Source organism: Prunus avium, chromosome 1, assembly GCF_965620075.1.
Source record: "Prunus avium chromosome 1, drPruAviu1.hap1.1, whole genome shotgun sequence".
Classification (NCBI taxonomy): Eukaryota; Viridiplantae; Streptophyta; class Magnoliopsida; order Rosales; family Rosaceae; genus Prunus; species Prunus avium.
The window spans coordinates 16,609,086-16,628,433 of record NC_142284.1 but is presented as its reverse complement, the minus strand read 5'-3'; the positions used below and the strand labels follow the sequence as shown (position 1 = coordinate 16,628,433).

The 19,348-nt window shown below is 42.0% G+C and overlaps 1 protein-coding gene and 1 pseudogene across 1 annotated transcript; one reads left to right on the top strand and one right to left on the bottom strand.

The window, feature by feature from the left end:
- Positions 1 to 1,807: 1,807 nt before the first annotated feature.
- On the bottom strand, positions 1,808 to 14,888 carry LOC110760481 (disease resistance protein Roq1-like; annotated as a pseudogene).
- Positions 14,889 to 15,580: 692 nt separating this feature from the next.
- LOC110760480 (uncharacterized) lies at positions 15,581 to 16,672 on the top strand. The gene has a single exon (XM_021962742.2). The coding sequence runs from the start codon at positions 15,581 to 15,583 to the stop codon at positions 16,670 to 16,672; it is 1,092 nt and encodes a 363-aa protein (XP_021818434.2).
- Positions 16,673 to 19,348: the final 2,676 nt, after the last annotated feature.

Here is a 19,348-nt window from a genome sequence, read left to right as displayed (position 1 = left end):
GATGATGCGGTGAAGGACTACCTAGGGTCGGCTGAGTCCTAGGAGAAACTTGCCGCTCAACGAGTCGAGGGATACTTCGACCTAATTGAGAGGGTTGGGGAGAAGTATCCTTCTTTGGATTGGGGTTTTCTCTCCGAGGCTGAGGATACCGAGGGCCAAGCTGAGGTGGTGGTTGCGGAGATTGAGGCCGGGACTTAGGGTGGTGACAACATAAGTCAGACTGCTCAGGCATCTACCGATCCTATCCCACCACCCGAGGTGCCAAGTGATGAAGTGGTGATGCCCATTTCAGATAGTGCTAGGAATGTTTATATTTTACACGTTTTATGTCCCTGTAAATAATATTTTTGAACAATTTGGACGAGCCTTTGGTCGGCTCGGTGAATGTGAACGTGTTTTGAACTTTATTTGCGCTTGGTTTTTAATTAACATGAATGACTTGTACGATTTTGACTTTTGTTGAACGGGCATGTGCGTAGTTGGTGTAAGCAGAGCCGACCAGAGGCTAAAAATAAAAACAACCTATCAAACGCAAATGCCAACGCGCACTCGGGTGTCTAGTCGACTATCTTTTTATTCCCTTTGAGTGCTTTAAAGAAGGGAAGGCATCGGTCAGTGGCCTTGGAAATGAATCGGTTTAATGCTGCTACAATTCCCGTCAGGCTCTGAACCTCTTTCCTTGTTTTGGGTTGGGCCATGTTGATAAGAGCCTGGATTTTTTTTTCTGGATTTTCCATTCTGTCAGGCTGCTCCATCAATGCCCTACTGGTTTCTGGGATTGGGAGCCACAATGATGGGGTCGGTGGAAATTCCTCCGATCATTGTTCAAGTCCCCACTCTGTCATATCCCGCTCTAAGGATTGGGTCGGTATGTTTAGGTGACCCAGTCTGTCAAGGCCACGTGGCGTCTTCTTGTGGGCTCGGCTCATAGTGGTGGTATGGACCGTTAACAAATGTATATTGAGCTCTAAGAACTTGAAATATAAATTTCGGCTCTGTATAAAAAATGCACGTTTGTAATAAAGGAAGAGAGTCTTACCTCCCTAATTTCGTTCCATAAATTTTCTATTCTGCTCTGAGGCAAGTGCAGTTCAACCAGTTTTTTCGGATTAAAACTTGATAGTAACGATTTTAAAGGATATCCATACCAATCCAAGAGCCGTAGCTTATCTGAAAGAGATTCATGGCATCCAGAAAAATTGACGTTGAAGATCTTCAACAATCTTAAGTTGGACATCCTCACAAATGGACCAGTGGTCAAGTCCGTATAGTCATATTGTTGAGGGAAGCTTAGGAAAATGCCTTCAACAAATTTTGTTCCCTAATAGCCAAAGGTCAACAGAATGATCAGGTGAGGTGCATGATATACGCGTATACTACACTTGAACTATTGCATCCTGATGTTAATATTCTAACAAAAAAACAGAATATTTAGGAATAACGAGTTCATCACAACACGTTAATACCAAGTAGAAGCTAATTACAAATACATAGAAAGAAAGATTGTAAATCATCTATAGTTCATGTATTGATCTAAAAATAGGGCAACAGCTTGGGGGTGATCTATATAGTTGACTCTAAAAGCTCGTATTCACTCACTTTTTAAAAAAAAAAAATTTACTCACTAGTCTAGTGAACATGAAATATGTCAGAAGCTAAAGCGAATATGAAACGAATTAGGCATTAGATTCAGATGTTGGTTTCTGAAAAGCTTTTAATGATTAGTTTTATGGAAATTATATATTTACAGTATTAGTAGTACAAGTTGAGTCACAAGTTATGAATAATTAAGGAGTGTATTATTGTACTAAGCTTCAATTACCTCGTTCTTGCAAAGTACTTCAATGGTATCTTCATGAAGCCACAACCAGCTGCGTTTTCCTAGCTCTTGCTGAGATTGTTTGCGGACAATATCCTTGCCCATTCCTTGTAGTAAATGATGCATCCACAACTTTCCTCCAAAAATCGTAAGTAAAGAATTCTCAAGGAGGACTCTTATACTTATATCCGGATAGTAATCACAGCTTTCAAATATCCTTTCCACACGCTTTACACTCTCTCCTTTAAAGAAGCATGCAATGTCCAGAAATATATCCTTCTCGTCCGAAGATGCTAATCCATCAAATCCTACTCTCAATGTATGAAGAAGTTGTTCACCAAGATTCTTTTTTAATATGTCCACTACACCATTCAGTCAAACTTCTCCTGAATAGAAAGGAGCCGAAAACTGTAAGCGCCAAAGGAAGACCACCAACGTAATCTACAAACTGGTTGGACAAATCAACATACTCATCAAGAGGAGGGTCTTTGCCAAAAGCTCTTCGAGAAAAAAGTATGAGAGCTTCATCAAAGTTAAGTTTTCCAACCATGTGTATTTTTGGCTCATATGCTTTTAGCAGGCTTTTATCTTTTGTGGTTACAATGATTCTGCTGCCTTGACCAAACTGATCATACAATCCTCTGGCACCACATCCAACTATAGCTTCAATTTGTTTTAAATTATCGATGTCGTCGAGAATGATAAGAACCCTCTTGTGACTCAATAATCTACTCCTTACCCCATTAACATCCTCTACACTTACTTTGGTATTGGAAAGGTTACCATAAAGTTTCTTTAGCACAAGAGGCAAAATTTTCCATTCAGACATCTCTCTAACATCATGGATGAAACAGCTAGCTTCAAATTTATTACGAATTCTTTCAAAAAGAACTTGTGCGATGGTTGTCTTACCTATCCCCGACATCCCACAAATCCCGATCACAGTAGCTTCATGTTCATCCAACCCTCTACTCATGTACAATTCAATTTTGTTTACACGATCCATTCCAACAAAGTCCTTGAAATCACTAGTTGAGAATGTGTGATTCAATTTTCTTGAGATATTTTCGATTATTTCATCAATAACTATTGCCTTGTACCTGCAAAAAGGGTAGAACATGAATGTCTTACTTATTCCAGTCCATCAAAAGTAAACAAAAACCAAGGTGCATCGGAGATTGTAAGTATATATATAGTATGATATGAGAACTACAAAGCCATTCAGCCTTATGTGATAGGAGAAACTATCACATTTATGTGTCTGTCCTTCATATGCGATAAGTCTGCCTTGTTTTTTTTTCACTTGAGAAAGAATGGTTTACAGAATTCCCTACAAGGTGGGTCTTCCCTACAAGGTGGTGACTGGCTCTTTTTTGCCTCCCGAAAGGTAGAAAACTTGACATAAAAAAAATGTATTAATGCACCTCCTAAACATTTTAATTATATTCTGGTAGAGATGTTCATTCTCATGTGAACCCTTCCTCTGCCAGCTTGCAAAACTCAGACAGCTAAAGCAAATATTCTTAGAACATAACACCTGATAAATCAAACGAGACAAAGGAATAATTTCAAATGAAAAAAATTACCTATCTTTTATATCCCATCCGGAGATGCTGCCTACTTGAGCAAAAGCCTCCCTCCACTTTTTTATCCCTTCTGCTTCGTCTTTGAGAACTTGTTCATGTTTAACAAAATCCTTCTGTCTGCCGCGCAAATCTCACGGCCTGGAGTTCCGGGCCGAGGGGATATGCGTTAACACCCGGTTTCCTGCTTTTGGGTGCGGTGCGGTTTGTGCGCGGGCGTGCCAGCACGGTCTACCGTGCGTCGATGTATTGATGAGTGTTGGATGGTTGAGTGGTGCGCCTGATTGAACTCGTCTTCCTAATCAAACGATTGTAGCCGAGAGAGGAACTGGTCTCGGCTGTTAGGTTCACGGCCTGAACTACAAGGCCGTTGAGTGATGGTGTAGGTGGTGGGTTTTGGGCGGTGCTCCGGCGCGCTGCTCAGGGAGCGATGGTCGTATGATATATGGGGTGAGTGAACGAACAACAAGGATGGTGCTCCGGCACCTTGAAAATCAAGGGTCGTATGATATATTGATGAATGGATTTTCCTTACAATCTACCACTACTCCTAGGAAAGCAAGTAAAGATATTGAAAGTGCATTACAGGAAAAAATAAGTTGCTCCGTGGGAGGCTTTGTTTTGGTGTTGAACCCTTTGAATGTAGCTCGAGTCTTGTATTTATAGGAAGAGTCCCTGGAGGAGTAATCGAGGCTAAAAATCTGCATGGTGGAGCTGGATTGGAGCAAGTGGGCAGTCCAATCGACATTTGGGATCGTGAAGTAAGGTGGTGTGTGATCGGTTCATAATTGTATATCATTTTGTACCCTTCTATCTTATGATTTGGTTATGTTTTTGAGTTAAACTTGTGCTTTTAATCCTTTTTGTGTTTATCTTTCAGTTCATTGAGCTTTAGGTAATAATGAGGGCTTTGGATAGTAAATGATGCAATCCATGCATGTTAGGGCCTAATTTGGATGAATGGATGAAGAGCTTAAAGACAAACTCAATTTTGGCTACAGTCCCCTGCCAGCCCAGTTTCGTAGGTCATATTGCAAGCTTTGTTTCAGCAACCTACATAGCTCGGATGAGGCCACATTCTTCATGAAAGTTGTTCCAATGGGTGTATACTATAACATATCCGAAATTCAGCCCCATTGGATAATTGTGGAGTCTGTTACCTAGCAAACACAGAGCCATGCTCAGGATGGATTTTATCAGCGCGCAAAATGAGTTAGCAATTTGTTTTGGCCTTAACTTCCTCCTCCGACCTTGGATTGGCCCAAATGATATATGGCTGGAAAGAAGACATTCTGAACTTCAAGTTTGAGTGCTTAAAGTCTTAATTTGCTTAAGGGAAGCCCAATTCGCAAGCCCTTGAAGTTTCTGGTCATGCTGACCTCAGGATGAGCTATTATTTCTGGTTGGAAGCTTGGTCATGGTGACATGAAGATGAGCTAGGGCTGCTGGTGGGATTTATTAGTGAAGTGCATCAACCATTTCAGATTTTATAATGGAAGTGTTGTATGCATTAGTGAAGTGCATCAACCATTTCAGATTTTATAAAACAAAGTGTTGTATGCATTAGCCATACTTAATTCAGATTTTCAGCTTCCTTAGGCCTATATATAGTGAGGTTTCCCAAGCTTGTAAACACACCCCAAGGGGGGGAGCTCTCAAACACTTCTCTAGAGCTCCCTTCCCTTCTCTCCCTCAAATTCTCTTAGTTTCATTTTCTAGTTTTCAATTGTAGTAATGAAATATTTGTGCTGAAATTCTCCTTAAGTTTTCCAAGTTCTACTTAATTTTCATTGTTATGTAAATTCTTTTCTTTAGTTTCAAGTTTGATTAGTTTCCAAGTTTCAATTATGATTTTTGTTCTTATTCATTATGCTTATAAGTTAATATGCTAGTTTGAATGATTGATCACCATTTAGGCTTGCATGTTAGCTATCTTGGTTTGAATTAAGAGTAGACACCATACTTTAATTCGAATTGAACTATGAATAGGAAGAGTATGTATGGACATTCGACAACAGGGATTAGATACATGCTTGGTTGTTTAAATTGTTCTTCTATGCTTAATGGGTTCCTAATGCTTAATTTTAGGTTAGACAACAAATGATCAAATTAGGGAATTAGGAACACAAGGTTATGACCACACACCATGGCTTAATCATACATTAGCTAGAATCAATCCGTTAATCTAATTGAACTTGGGAACTTATCTACTTGAGTTAGTTATTTTCTTTCTTCCTTGTTTTATTTATTTCCTTTCTTTTTCATTTCTATTTTGTGTAGGGAAAATGAATTGGATCATTCAATCACCAATCCTCGTGGGATCGACCTCGCACTTACATATGCTATACTACCAAACGGCTCGTGCACTTGCGAGTATCACAAGTTGAGGATGCAGCTGAATCCATTTTGGTGCAGCTATATCGACACAACAAGTTTTTGGCGCCGTTGCCGGGGATTGGCAACATAGTTTGGTTCTATTTCTTTTCCCTACTTGTTTTATTTTTATTTTTCATTTTCATGTTTTTCTAGACAATTTCAAGTTTTAAAGTTAATGACGTTAATGGACAAGTTGTGTTTGTAGTCCAACAGAAAAGTACAATTGCCCAACAAGCAAGAGAACTGGGTTTAAGTCCCAGCTTACACAACCCATTGGTGCTTGTTGCTTTGAAGCATGGAATTGGATCAATTTATGATAGCTTAATAAAAATGGAGAGAGATGGCAACCTCAATCATAAGAATGGGAAGTGTGGAGCAATGGGAGAAGTCGCGACCTCCAAGTGCATCACATTCGACCTAATCGCTTCAAGGGGGAGCACCTTTACTTTACTTTTCTTTTTTTTTCCTCCGTGTTTTCTGGTGTTTAATGTTTTTGCCCGTTACTTTCATTTTCTAGAGCTTTGTGTTTTTGCTTTTCCCTTTCGGCTATCATCTTTAGTTTATTTTAGTTAGGGAAATGTGTTTTCTTTTCCGTTTGTCGTCTTTGTTTTATTTTAGTTGGGAAGTGTGTTTTCTTTTTCTTTTTCTTGCTGCAACCTTACTCTTTTATTTCCGAAACAAAATAACGAAAATACAAAAACGACAAAATAAAATAAAAACAACAATAATGCAGTAGGAAATCATTTCTTCTCGGTGCTTGGTGTCTCGACCATTGGAGCTTTGAGTTTGGCCCTCTGGCTGTCCTCTTCCGGGGCTTCACGCACAGCTTCTTGGGGCTCATCACTTGAGCTCCCAAAGATCGCAATCTTAGCTTGAGCGTAACTACTCTCGCGATCTGCTTGTTTGCGTTTACCCGGTCGGTCTAGGTCCTCCAGCTGTTTTCGCATGTCGCGAGAGTACAACTCTACCATTTTTGATAGGTTTTTATTCTCGTCCCGCAATACTTCTAGCTGGTGTCGATTCACCTCCACTATCCTTGACCTCTCCCTTTTCAAGCTTTTTATAGCAGTCTGACACTCCTCAACCATACTTCGCTCCGCCGCCAACTGACCTTTCAGCACCTCTACCTCATAGGACTTCGCAAGTAGGCGATGACCCAAACTTGCGACTGTTGCCGTACTCTGCACGCTCAGTGCCAGTGCATCGCTCACGACCCTGTTGTCATCCCTTGTCCCCAGAACACGTATATCTTTAGGAGTCACTAAATTTCTAGCCACTCCAATGGCAACATCGTTGTCCAGGAGTATTGAGTCAGTTACTGTCACAGGCCCCCGTGCGGAAGCAAAGTAGGGCATCCATACTGGTGCCGCTGCTTGGCCTCGTGTCTGAGTCGGTGGAGCTAGGTTGAGATCCAACGAAAATGGGTAGTTAGAGGCCATTTGATTTCTCACTCTCTTTTCTTCTTTCTTTCTTTTCTCTTTTGTGTGTTTTTACCATTTCTTTTTACCTTTTATAGACTTAGTCTGCTAAACCCTAGCCGCTGCGGTTCTGAGTTCTGTGCGGCCCTTACCGCTTATCTCTATATGTCGCCGCACCCGTTTCCCAACCCCCTTAATTGCATTTTCACCTTTCACCACCTTCTAGTGAAAAAGTCGTCCCGCTTCACCCAAGAAGCCAATAATTCTGGCTTGGGGGATGTGACTGCTGCCTCTGCACGCCGACACGTCCCTCACCCCTTTCACCCGTGACTCCCCAGGAACCAAGGCATCAGGGACCACGCTCTTCCCTTTCAGAAATCACACTCTTTGCGCTCCCAATGCACATTTTTTTTTTAAATTAAAAAAAATAAAAATAAAAAATAAAAAATAAACGTCTGGGCTTCGGATTTTATTGTGGGTCGGGTTTTCACCGTTGTTTAGGTTTCAAGGTGGGTTAACTTTCTTTTGGGTTGGGCTTTTAATTGTTTGGGTTTTGGTTTGCGTAAGACTGTCTGTTTAGGGCTTTTTGTTTCGACTGTTTTACTGTTTCATTTCTTTTTATTTGTTTGTTTGTTTTGTAATTTTTATTTTGTAATTATTTTATTTTATTTTATTTTTGTTTTTTGTTTTATTTATTTATTTATTTGCTTTAAAACCTTCAATTGTTATGTTTGACATTGCTTGTGCCTAAATTTTAAACATTGAGGACAATGTTCATTTCTAGGTTTGGGGGTATTGGAGTTTAGCATGTAAATTTGGTTTTTCCTTAATTTATTTTTTTATTTTTTTATTTGCTTGTTTTTATTTTTATTTTATTTTGTTAAGTCTTGCTTTTATTTTGATTTTGATTTTGATTTTGATTTTATTCACTTTCCGAACACATTTGATGAGATTGTGATAAATGTTTGCATGACTTAAATGAAAATTGAATTTTATTTATTATTTATTTTGTTTTCCTTGTAAATTTTTATTGTAAAAAAAAAATTAATTAATTAATTAATTTGGCATCGTTCTAGCATGACATGTTCGAAACCTTCTTTGCACTTGCCATTTGTTTCATAATTTTCCAATTAAAGGATTTGCATGACCCAAATAATTGTATCAAGCATAAATTAGACTTATATAACCATATAATGTGAGCTTTTGAGCCTTGTGCTTCATTTCATGAGTGTTATACACATACTCTTATTTTCTTGTCATCAAAGTTGTTGTTTGATCTCATTATTCATTGATTTGGTTGATCACTTAAAAGTCATTCATTCTTATGCAATTTGACTTCATGACATTTTAAGAAGTGATATATTAAGGCCTTCTTTGGATCGTTTGTGCCTTTCAAGCTAACCTTATGCATGCTTAAGCATGATTTTCCATTGTTTACCATTTTGAGCCTACATGTAAACCTTTTCTTTCATTTTACCAATTATATTTCCTCACCTTAGCCCGAAAAACAAATATTTACCTTTCTAAGGAATTTATGAGCTCTAATTCGGATGTGTTTTTCAAGCTAAGTTTGGGAAGGGATTTTACATCCAAAAAAAAAAAAAAAAAAAAATCACACAATTGGTGAAAGAAAAGAGAAAGTTGTGATTAAGTGGCGGTTGTTTGAAAATTCATTTTTGGGCCTTCAAAATAATTTGGTGTTTGGAAAGGAGTTTGAATCAATGTAAATGAAGGTATAAGGAGTTTTGATCATGTAAAAGAAAAAAAAATCTAATCGTGATGATTCGAAGTCTTGTAAACAATTGTTTTATGCTCTTACATTGCGAGTTCCTTGGACTTTGTATTATCCATACCTTTCATTTCTTACTCACCTTACACCCTTGGCCCCATTACAACCTATACTAAAGACCTAAATTGATCTTAAATGTCATGTGGTTAAATTGCATCCATTTTTCTACTTTTAAGTGTTTGGCATCCTTCTTGAGATCATATTAATGCAAGTTCTTCATTTTCCTATTTTGAGTTAAGTCCCTTATGATTTAACTCTAATCTCATGTTCATAATTGAGTGTTGCATTGTAGCCATCTTCTGAGTGATTCATTTGTGAGAGGACAACTTCGGTGAGATTTGAAGTAGCATTTGTGCTTGGTATGATTTTTGAAATTGTGTGAAAACTAAGATTGGGGAATTTGTTGCATTTGGCTATCACACTAATACACTTTGAACATGTTATGTTTTGAACTTTGCCGCCTTGTAAATAATGTCTAAAATTGAGCTTTTAAACTTTTGAGTCATGTGCATGAGTCATTTATCTTCATAAAATGTTCGGAAAGATTGTTTTGAGTTTTTATTTATTTATTTTTATTTTTATTTTTGTTTTGTTTTTGTAATTATTTTTGTTTTTGTTTTTTATTTTGCTTACGGACTAACAATCTTTTAAGTTTTCTAATTACCTTGTTTTACAGAGTCAGTAAAACGTTTGTGGGTATCGTATCTATTAAACCCTCAGGAGACACAACTCCTCCTACTAGGGATGCCTAGAGGTTTAAAGGCTTGTTGCATATGCTCAATGCAATCGAGTTACCTACGAAAGTGGTCTAGTTAACTTCTTGTTTGTTTTTATCTTTGTTTTCCTTTTGTTTTGCTCGAGGACTAGCAAAATCTAGGTTTGGGGGTATTTGATCGGTTCATAATTGTATATCATTTTGTACCCTTCTATCTTATGATTTGGTTATGTTTTTGAGTTAAACTTGTGCTTTTAATCCTTTTTGTGTTTATCTTTCAGTTCATTGAGCTTTAGGTAATAATGAGGGCTTTGGATAGTAAATGATGCAATCCATGCATGTTAGGGCCTAATTTGGATGAATGGATGAAGAGCTTAAAGACAAACTCAATTTTGGCTACAGTCCCCTGCCAGCCCAGTTTCGTAGGTCATATTGCAAGCTTTGTTTCAGCAACCTACATAGCTCGGATGAGGCCACATTCTTCATGAAAGTTGTTCCAATGGGTGTATACTATAACATATCCGATATTCAGCCCCATTGGATAATTGTGGAGTCTGTTACCTAGCAAACACAGAGCCATGCTCAGGATGGATTTTATCAGCGCGCAAAATGAGTTAGCAATTTGTTTTGGCCTTAACTTCCTCCTCCGACCTTGGATTGGCCCAAATGATATATGGCTGGAAAGAAGACATTCTGAACTTCAAGTTTGAGTGCTTAAAGTCTTAATTTGCTTAAGGGAAGCCCAATTCGCAAGCCCTTGAAGTTTCTGGTCATGCTGACCTCAGGATGAGCTATTATTTCTGGTTGGAAGCTTGGTCATGGTGACATGAAGATGAGCTAGGGCTGCTGGTGGGATTTATTAGTGAAGTGCATCAACCATTTCAGATTTTATAATGGAAGTGTTGTATGCATTAGTGAAGTGCATCAACCATTTCAGATTTTATAAAACAAAGTGTTGTATGCATTAGCCATACTTAATTCAGATTTTCAGCTTCCTTAGGCCTATATATAGTGAGGTTTCCCAAGCTTGTAAACACACCCCAAGGGGGGGAGCTCTCAAACACTTCTCTAGAGCTCCCTTCCCTTCTCTCCCTCAAATTCTCTTAGTTTCATTTTCTAGTTTTCAATTGTAGTAATGAAATATTTGTGCTGAAATTCTCCTTAAGTTTTCCAAGTTCTACTTAATTTTCATTGTTATGTAAATTCTTTTCTTTAGTTTCAAGTTTGATTAGTTTCCAAGTTTCAATTATGATTTTTGTTCTTATTCATTATGCTTATAAGTTAATATGCTAGTTTGAATGATTGATCACCATTTAGGCTTGCATGTTAGCTATCTTGGTTTGAATTAAGAGTAGACACCATACTTTAATTCGAATTGAACTATGAATAGGAAGAGTATGTATGGACATTCGACAACAGGGATTAGATACATGCTTGGTTGTTTAAATTGTTCTTCTATGCTTAATGGGTTCCTAATGCTTAATTTTAGGTTAGACAACAAATGATCAAATTAGGGAATTAGGAACACAAGGTTATGACCACACACCATGGCTTAATCATACATTAGCTAGAATCAATCCGTTAATCTAATTGAACTTGGGAACTTATCTACTTGAGTTAGTTATTTTCTTTCTTCCTTGTTTTATTTATTTCCTTTCTTTTTCATTTCTATTTTGTGTAGGGAAAATGAATTGGATCATTCAATCACCAATCCTCGTGGGATCGACCTCGCACTTACATATGCTATACTACCAAACGGCTCGTGCACTTGCGAGTATCACAAGTTGAGGATGCAGCTGAATCCATTTTGGTGCAGCTATATCGACACAACAGTGTGACCCCAGAAATCCCGGTGAATCTCGGCCGCCGCTCTTAATCGTGGGTTCTGAGCTTCTGGCCGTGGAGACGCATTTATGGCCTGGATAGCTGGTGAACCAATATCTCAGGCTGTCACAATTCTTGTGAGAATGTCCACGTCTAATCACTCTGATCCTCATCACCAAATTCTGACTTCAGTCACTTCCCACATTCCCTCATGCATTAAATGCTTCTTTGTGGCCAGTGGGTTTGCTGCATTAAACAGGCACTACTTCATTAAATGAAGCCTGGGTCCCTGCTATCACGTGATGATCTGACTTTAATATTTCTGGCCGCGATTTTGCTTGGCCTCGGCCTCGGCCTGCGCTTGAGACCGAGATGATCATGCCTTAGCATTTCTTCTTTTGTCTTTAGGAAGGCGAAGTACCTTGGCGAAACGCTGCGTTTCAGCTTTTACGAACAAGTGCCAGGGCCGAGAGAAGGGGCTCCTTCGGCCAACTTATGGCCGTGATTTATCAGGCACAAACACCTTCTCAAAATCTCCACTCTACTTTCTTACATGGGTTGGTTCCACGTCATAGAACACAGGCAAAATTGTTAGTCCAGACACAGTCACGCGTTCAACAATCTTCAAAAGCTCATCCAAACACCACGTAGAAGAAGCATAGTTTCTTGAAAGAATAACTACGGAAATACTGGACTCTTCAATGGCTTTCAAGAGTTCTGGTGAAATGGATTTTCCCCTCTCAAGTTCTTCATCATCCTTGAAAGTGTAGATTCCTCTTCGATTCAAAGCAGCGTATAAATGGCCCGCAGCCGGGACTAGACTTGATAAACCATAAGCTTTGGAGGAAGAGAATGTGAGAATCTCAACTTTCCAATGTGGGACTCTTTATCTTCACATTCTCACACGCCCCCGCACGTGTGACGAATTTTCAAGCCTAACACGTGGACAATACATATTGCGTGATGTGGAGCACGTGTGGCCGTTGGGCTTTCACATGTGGGCTAACCCGCTCTGATACCATGAAGGAAGTTGAGGTTCCACCCCAAAATCAATTGGCAATGGGGGGAGTAGCCCAACTCCTTATAAGCCCTTGCTAGGTTTCTCAACTTTCCAATATGGGACTCTTTACCTTCACATTCTCACAGAGAATATATACACACTAAGGCTCGCTTTGTTGAAAGCAAAAGCAACTTGCAGAACAAAAAAGGAAAAAGACAGAAGAGAGGAAAAGTTTCCACAACTTTGCGGTGTATAATTGAGTCTTTGATTTCACAAATCAATACAACATGGTAACTCAACCACAACAAAGTCTCATGTCAAATAATGGTATTTAGGAATTTTCTGATATTAATCTTCTTCATAGGAAGATAAAAAGATATAAGGTCACATTATGCTACAAGAAAAGTAATTGATTACTAATTATGTACTCTCAAATAGGTCACACTAGCACAACGGAGCAAGTCTTACATATCTTATTGTAGTGCGGCAGCCTCTCATAGATGTGTGGGACGCAAAAGCTCACGTAGTGTGAGGGATTGCCGCGCTACTATAACTAGTGCATAAATGATTTCTTGACATTAAAGAGATACATATAGCGACAAATAGATACCAGACTCGTCAAAAATGGAGTGTTGAACTCACATCCTTACAAATCAAATTTGAAATTTAGTACAACTAACAAATTATTGACACAAAGTTGATTGAGAGGAAAACCAAGTCAAGCAGCCAGTGGAAAACTAAAGAAGCACAAAGTGGAATCGATGATGATAAAGCAACGTATGCTTTCAGAAAGTTAATTAAGAGGCATTGCCTCATTATGGCTTGTCTTTCCCTTTTGTGGTCGAAGAGATGCTCCATTGAATTTGAAATGTTGATGAATAGCTCATGTGCGGTCTTGTGTCTATAGAGCCATAAATTCTTCATCTTCAACTCCTAAACCCTTAAATCTTACGAACCCTTAATAAACTTCATTTTTATATGAAATGAATAAAAAATGGTAGCTCATAATGCCTTAAGCAGGAAGCTTCATTTTTAAAAGATTTTTTTTTTCGTAAAGTTTTGCCAAAAGAGGAAAGATCAATATATTACAGTAAATTATAATGAGTAATGCTATTTGAACACACAACATTGACACACTTAGTTGACACCCGCTGATGTGTCAATGTATCATTCGCTGAACAGAAAACGAGGAGAAAAGAAGAGCAAATGATACATTGACACATCAGCGGGTGTCACTAAGTGTGTCAATGTTGTGTGTCCAAATAGCATTACTCAATTATAATGTTTATTGTGGGAATCGAATTAAATCACCCTAGGTCAAATAATTCCTTCCATTTGGGGATTATTTGACCTAATTGGGAGTTACTCAATTTAATTGGGGGTTACCAATTAAATTGGGAGTTACCTAATTAAAATTGGGATTGATTTGATTCCTATCCCAATTAGGGATTTGATTTAAATCAAATAAATCAAATTCCTAATTAATCAAATCTCACCTAATCAGGGAGGAATAATTCATTTCCATCTACGGAATTATTCCTCTGAAACCCTAGCCTCCGAGGCTCCTATAAATACTTGGCTACGCACAAGGGTTAAGGTACGTCTAAATTCCTACTGAAACTCTGTAGAAATTATCCTTCACAAACCCTAGCCACCATATTCTTTCTCTCTCTTACACAAGGCTCCGGCCACCACACACGGCTCCGGCCACCCTGTTTTTCTTGAAATACCCAACCTAACTTAGGCATCGGAGGGCCTTTCGCCAACACACCCCAGGTGTGGTCCTTTTACTTCGATCTATTTTGCAGGGAGAAGGAGACGGCTACGAAGGAAGAGGAATCTCAATAGAATATTCTCGTGGAAAGAAATTTGCTCCCACAAATTGGTGCTTTCATTGAGAGCGCGAAATTATACTTAAAGCGTGCTCTAAATCCATTTTCCACACTTTTTTCCAAGCAACCATGGTCGATACAAGACATACGAAGAGTAACGCCACCAAGACGAGCCCGTCTCATGGTTTCGTGGTGGAAACCTCTCTACAACCTCACGGAATCGTGGCTGCCAACACTTTGCGGCCACCTCCAACTGCCGGAATTGCAGAACAGCCGCCGCAGACAGTTGCTGGAATTGCAGAACAGCCGCCACATGGTCCTGTGACCTGCACAGCCTTGTAGCCACAAGCGCCAGCGGCCGGAGCTGCTCTGCCACGCCATCCTGCCTTCGGAACACAGCAGCAACCACACCACCCAGCTGCCGGGCTTGCTGCACAGCCCCATGGCTACTTCGACACTGTCCCAGTCTTGGAGCAAATACATTCTCTCCCTCCTCTGCCACCACGCTTGACGTATGCACCTGTGTACGCATCAAATGGAGCCCTAGCCCATATGCCGTTGGGCCCGATGCACACCTCTGGTCAGGTGGACCTTAACTCACGGGTTGATCAGCTCACACAAAGAGTCGACGATCAAAACAACCTGATTGGCCAGCTACTCAGGCAGATCAACTTGAACCAAGGCCCTAACCTTGGACCCCGTGACGAGGAGAGGAGGACACACGAGCATGCCCGCGAGCAGTTCGAGAGGTCCCAAGCTAGTTAGACAGGAGCAAATAGGCAGGGAAGAGAACGAGATCGTGCTGACGAGACGCAGACAGCTGCAAGTCGTACTCTAAGCCGGTCCACGATCCGTTCGAGGTTGGGTCTAAGGACCAATGTACGCGATAGGTTGGGCCCACAATCCAATGTCCACGCTCGCTTGGGCCCATAAGGAGCTCAAGTTCATGAACAACCGCGTGACGAGAGCAGTGATCGACGCTCACCAGCCCGCTCGAAAACCAATACACGGCGACAAGCCGCAGAGGACTCCTCACAAGCTAAATCTCCTAATCTGCCCCATGGGCAGAGCAACCAAGGGGATCAACCCTTGGGAGCTGAGGAGGAAGTTAACCAGCGGCGCTCAAGGCATTGAAGACATCAACTCGAGCCGCCAGCCCTGCGGGCAGAGGATGTCGAGAAGTTAGTGAATGACCGACTCCAAGGACTCCAACTTAAAGGAAGCATGGAGGAGGCCTCGTGCAAGGAAATTGATCGAGTCGACTGCTCGCCCTTTACCGACGAGGTGGAACGGGCTCCGCCGCCAAAGCGGTTCACAATGCCATCCATCACTCCGTTCAAGGGAGACTCTGACCTTGAGAGCCATTTGAGGCACTTCAAGAGTGCCATGATCCTGTACAAGGCAGACGACTCCCTGATGTGCAAAGTGTTCGCGATGACTCTGCGAGGAGCAGCTCAAGACTGGTTCCACACTCTACCATTCGCGTCGATAGGCAACTTCAAGGAGTTCGCCCTCATCTTCACAAAGGAGTACACCTCTTACAAGACGGTCAGAAAGCATGTAGACCACTTGTTCAACCTACACAAGAAACCAGACGAGTCTCTTCGAGACTACCTCAGACGGTTTAAGGCTGAGAAGGCGAACATCATAGGATGCAATGACCAAGTTGCATTCTCAGCTTTTAAGAAGGGCTTGCCAACCGAACACAAGCTATACCGTGAGCTGGCCATAACGCCAAGCCAAACCTTGGCAAAGGTCTTCGTGATGGCAGAGCCCTACGCACTTTGGGACAATGACTGTATTGCGGCGAAGAAAGCCAGCCAGCAAGCTGATCACCCGATAAGGCAGGCGAGCCAAAAGAGCAACAAGTTCGAGCCCAAGGCCAGAGACAAGCGCATATCGCGACCCCAAGAGGGAGGCTCGGAGACAGGAACCTTCACTGAGTTCACTATCCCGATCCACCAGATCCTGGCACAAGTGAAGGACAAGCCATGGGTGAGAAGGCCGCCACCCCTGAGAGGAGACCCATCTAGGAGGGACACCAATAAATACTGCGCATTCCATGGGGAGCATGGTCATTACACCAACAACTGCAATGCTTGGAAAAGGCACCTCGAGGAGCTGGTCAGAGACTGCCACTGCACGAAATTCGTCGCAAAGAATGCCATCCAGCAGATCAAGGACCGCGATGCAGCTGCCAAGGAACCTTCCCAAAAGGTCATACGGATTAACACCATTCTACCTGATTCCCAGGAGTCCGGGCTGACCACCAAGGAGTGTAAGAGAAAGATCGCGCAGGCGACTTACATCTCCTAAGTAAGTCCTAACTAGCGATCCAGTCATTGAAGATACACCCGTCATTGGCTTTCAAAAGAAGGACTTGATCGGGCTTGATCTACCACATAATGATGCCCTAGTCATCTGCATCCAAATTGAACAAGCTGTGATCGAGCGAGTTCATGTGGATGAGGGAAGCGCAGCCAACATCCCGTAACTATCTGTTATCCAACAGATGGGATTGGAGCCCAAGATCAACAAACTAGCTAGGTCACTCACCGGCTTCAATGGGGCCGCATCGATCATTGTGGGAACGATTGACCTTGACATCCACTCACCCCCGATGGTCTGCTCGCAAACCTTTATGGTCATCGATGAGATCTCCCCCTACAATGGAATCTTAGGCCGACCGTGGATCAACAAGATCGAAGCCATCACATCTGCTCTATACCAGAAGATCCGCTACCCCATCCCTGGTGGCGGGATCGGGCAGATCAACAGTGACCAAGCCATGGCAAGGAGATGCACAGCCCAAGAGCTCAAGAAGAGCAAGCAGCTGCAATTCACACAAGTAATGCAGGCTACTGACGTGGCAGGAAACACTCCCAGCAGACAAGCAAGCCCGAACGGGAAGGGAGTTGTTACCTCAAAATAGCAATTAAGGAGCCAGGATCAAGGCGAGGGAATCCACACGGAAGACTCCCCTGAAAAAGGGTTGGAAGCCTGAGGATGACGTTGAGTTAGTACCCCCTGATCCTGGCACGCCAGACAAAGAAGTGCAGGTCGGCTCGCGCCAGAATCCAGACGAGAAGGATCGAGACGAGGGAATCCGCCCGGAAGGCTCCCATGAACAAGGTTGGAAGCCTGAGGAAGACGTTGAGTTAGTACCCCTCGATCCTGACCAGCCAGACAAAAAAACGCGGATCGGCTCGCACCTAAGCCTAGACAAGAAGGTGGAGCTGACCACCTTCCTCTAGAAGAACAAAAACATGTTCGCCTGGTCGCCATCTGACATGCCCGGCATCAACCTGAACATCATCTGCCACTGACTCAATGTCAACCCCGCCAGCAAACCCGTAGTGCAGAAGAGACGCAACTTCGCTCCCGAGCGAGTTGTGATCATTGAAGCCGAGATCGATAAGCTTCTAGTTGCCGGCTTCATTGAAGAGGTCTCCTACTCAAAATGGCTGGCCAACGTTGTACTGGTGGCGAAACAAGAAAAGGGCAAATGAAAAGTTTGCATCGATTACACCGACCTCAACAAAGCTTTCCCTAAAAACAACTTTCCATTGCCGAGAATCGATCAGCTCATGGATTCAACTTCCGGCAATCAGCTGCTCAGCTTCATGGACGCCTACTCCGGCTATAATCAAATCCTAACATATAAGGATGACAAGGCAAAGACTTCTTTCATCATGGAGAGAGGGACCTACTGCTACAAGGTTATGCCTTTTCGGCTGAAGAATGCCGGAGCAACCTACCAAAGGCTCGTGAATAAAATTTTCAAGGAGCAGATCGGCAAAACGATGGAAGTCTACGTGGACGACATGCTGGTCAAAGCCCCTAAGCGAGCAAACCACATCAAGAACCTCACTGAGGCTTTCGGCCTGCTCCGCCAGTATCGCATGAAGTTGAATCCAAGTAAATGCACATTCGGTGTATCATCCGGCCGATTCCTGGGATACCTAGTAACTCAATGAGGTATCGAGGCGCACCCACGCCAAATCAAGGCCATTCTCGAGATGAAGTCACCTTCAACAGTAAAGGAAATACAAAGTCTGACGGGCAAAGCAGCGGCCCTCAACCGATTCCTCTCGAGATCAACCGACAAGTGCAGACCATTCTTCAAGGCTTTGAAGAAGGGGCAAAGAGATAAATGGGACGAGGAGTCTGAAGAAGCTTTCCAGAATCTAAAGACTTACCTCACTTCACCTCTCATGCTCTTGAAGCTAGTTCCTGGTGAAGACTTGTTCGTGTACCTGGTAGTGTCCAACTCGGCCGTCAGCTCAACTCTCATCCGAGAAGAACTGGGGCCCAACATCCGGTATTCTACACGTCAAAAGCCCTTCTCGATGCAGAGACTCGCTACCCAAAAATGGAGAAGCTCATTTTGGCCCTTGTAGTTTCCGCGAGAAAGCTGCGACCCTACTACCAAGCTCACCGAGTCATCGTCATGACCAACTTTCCTTTGAGGTCAATCCTGCACAGCCCTGACGCATCTCAACGACTCATGAAATGGGCTATAGAGCTAAGCCAATACGACCTCCTCTACCGGCCGAAGACTGCAATAAAAGCCCAGGCTTTAGCAGACTTTGTTGCAGAATTCACGCCATCGACCGAAGAAGAGAAGTTGGTCAGCAAAAGAAAGAAAAGTTCGAGAGCAAATAAGACTTCCGCTGAACCTGACCAACCTAGAGACATGTGGCAGTTGCGCGTAAACGAAGTGTCAAACCAAAAAGGAGCTGGAGCAGGTGTCGTCATCATCAACCCGGATGGAACCCTTTTGGGGCAAGCTATCACGTTTGGCTTCCCGGCCTCAAACAACGAGGTAGAATACGAGGCATTGCTCGCTGGCTTGCGCTTGGCAAAGGAGCTGTCAATCAAGAAGCTGGCCATCTACTCAGATTCCCAGCTGATCACAAGGAGAATACATGGAGAAGCACCCAAGGATGATCTTGTACCTTGACAAAGTCCAAGAGCTGTTGAAGGCATTTC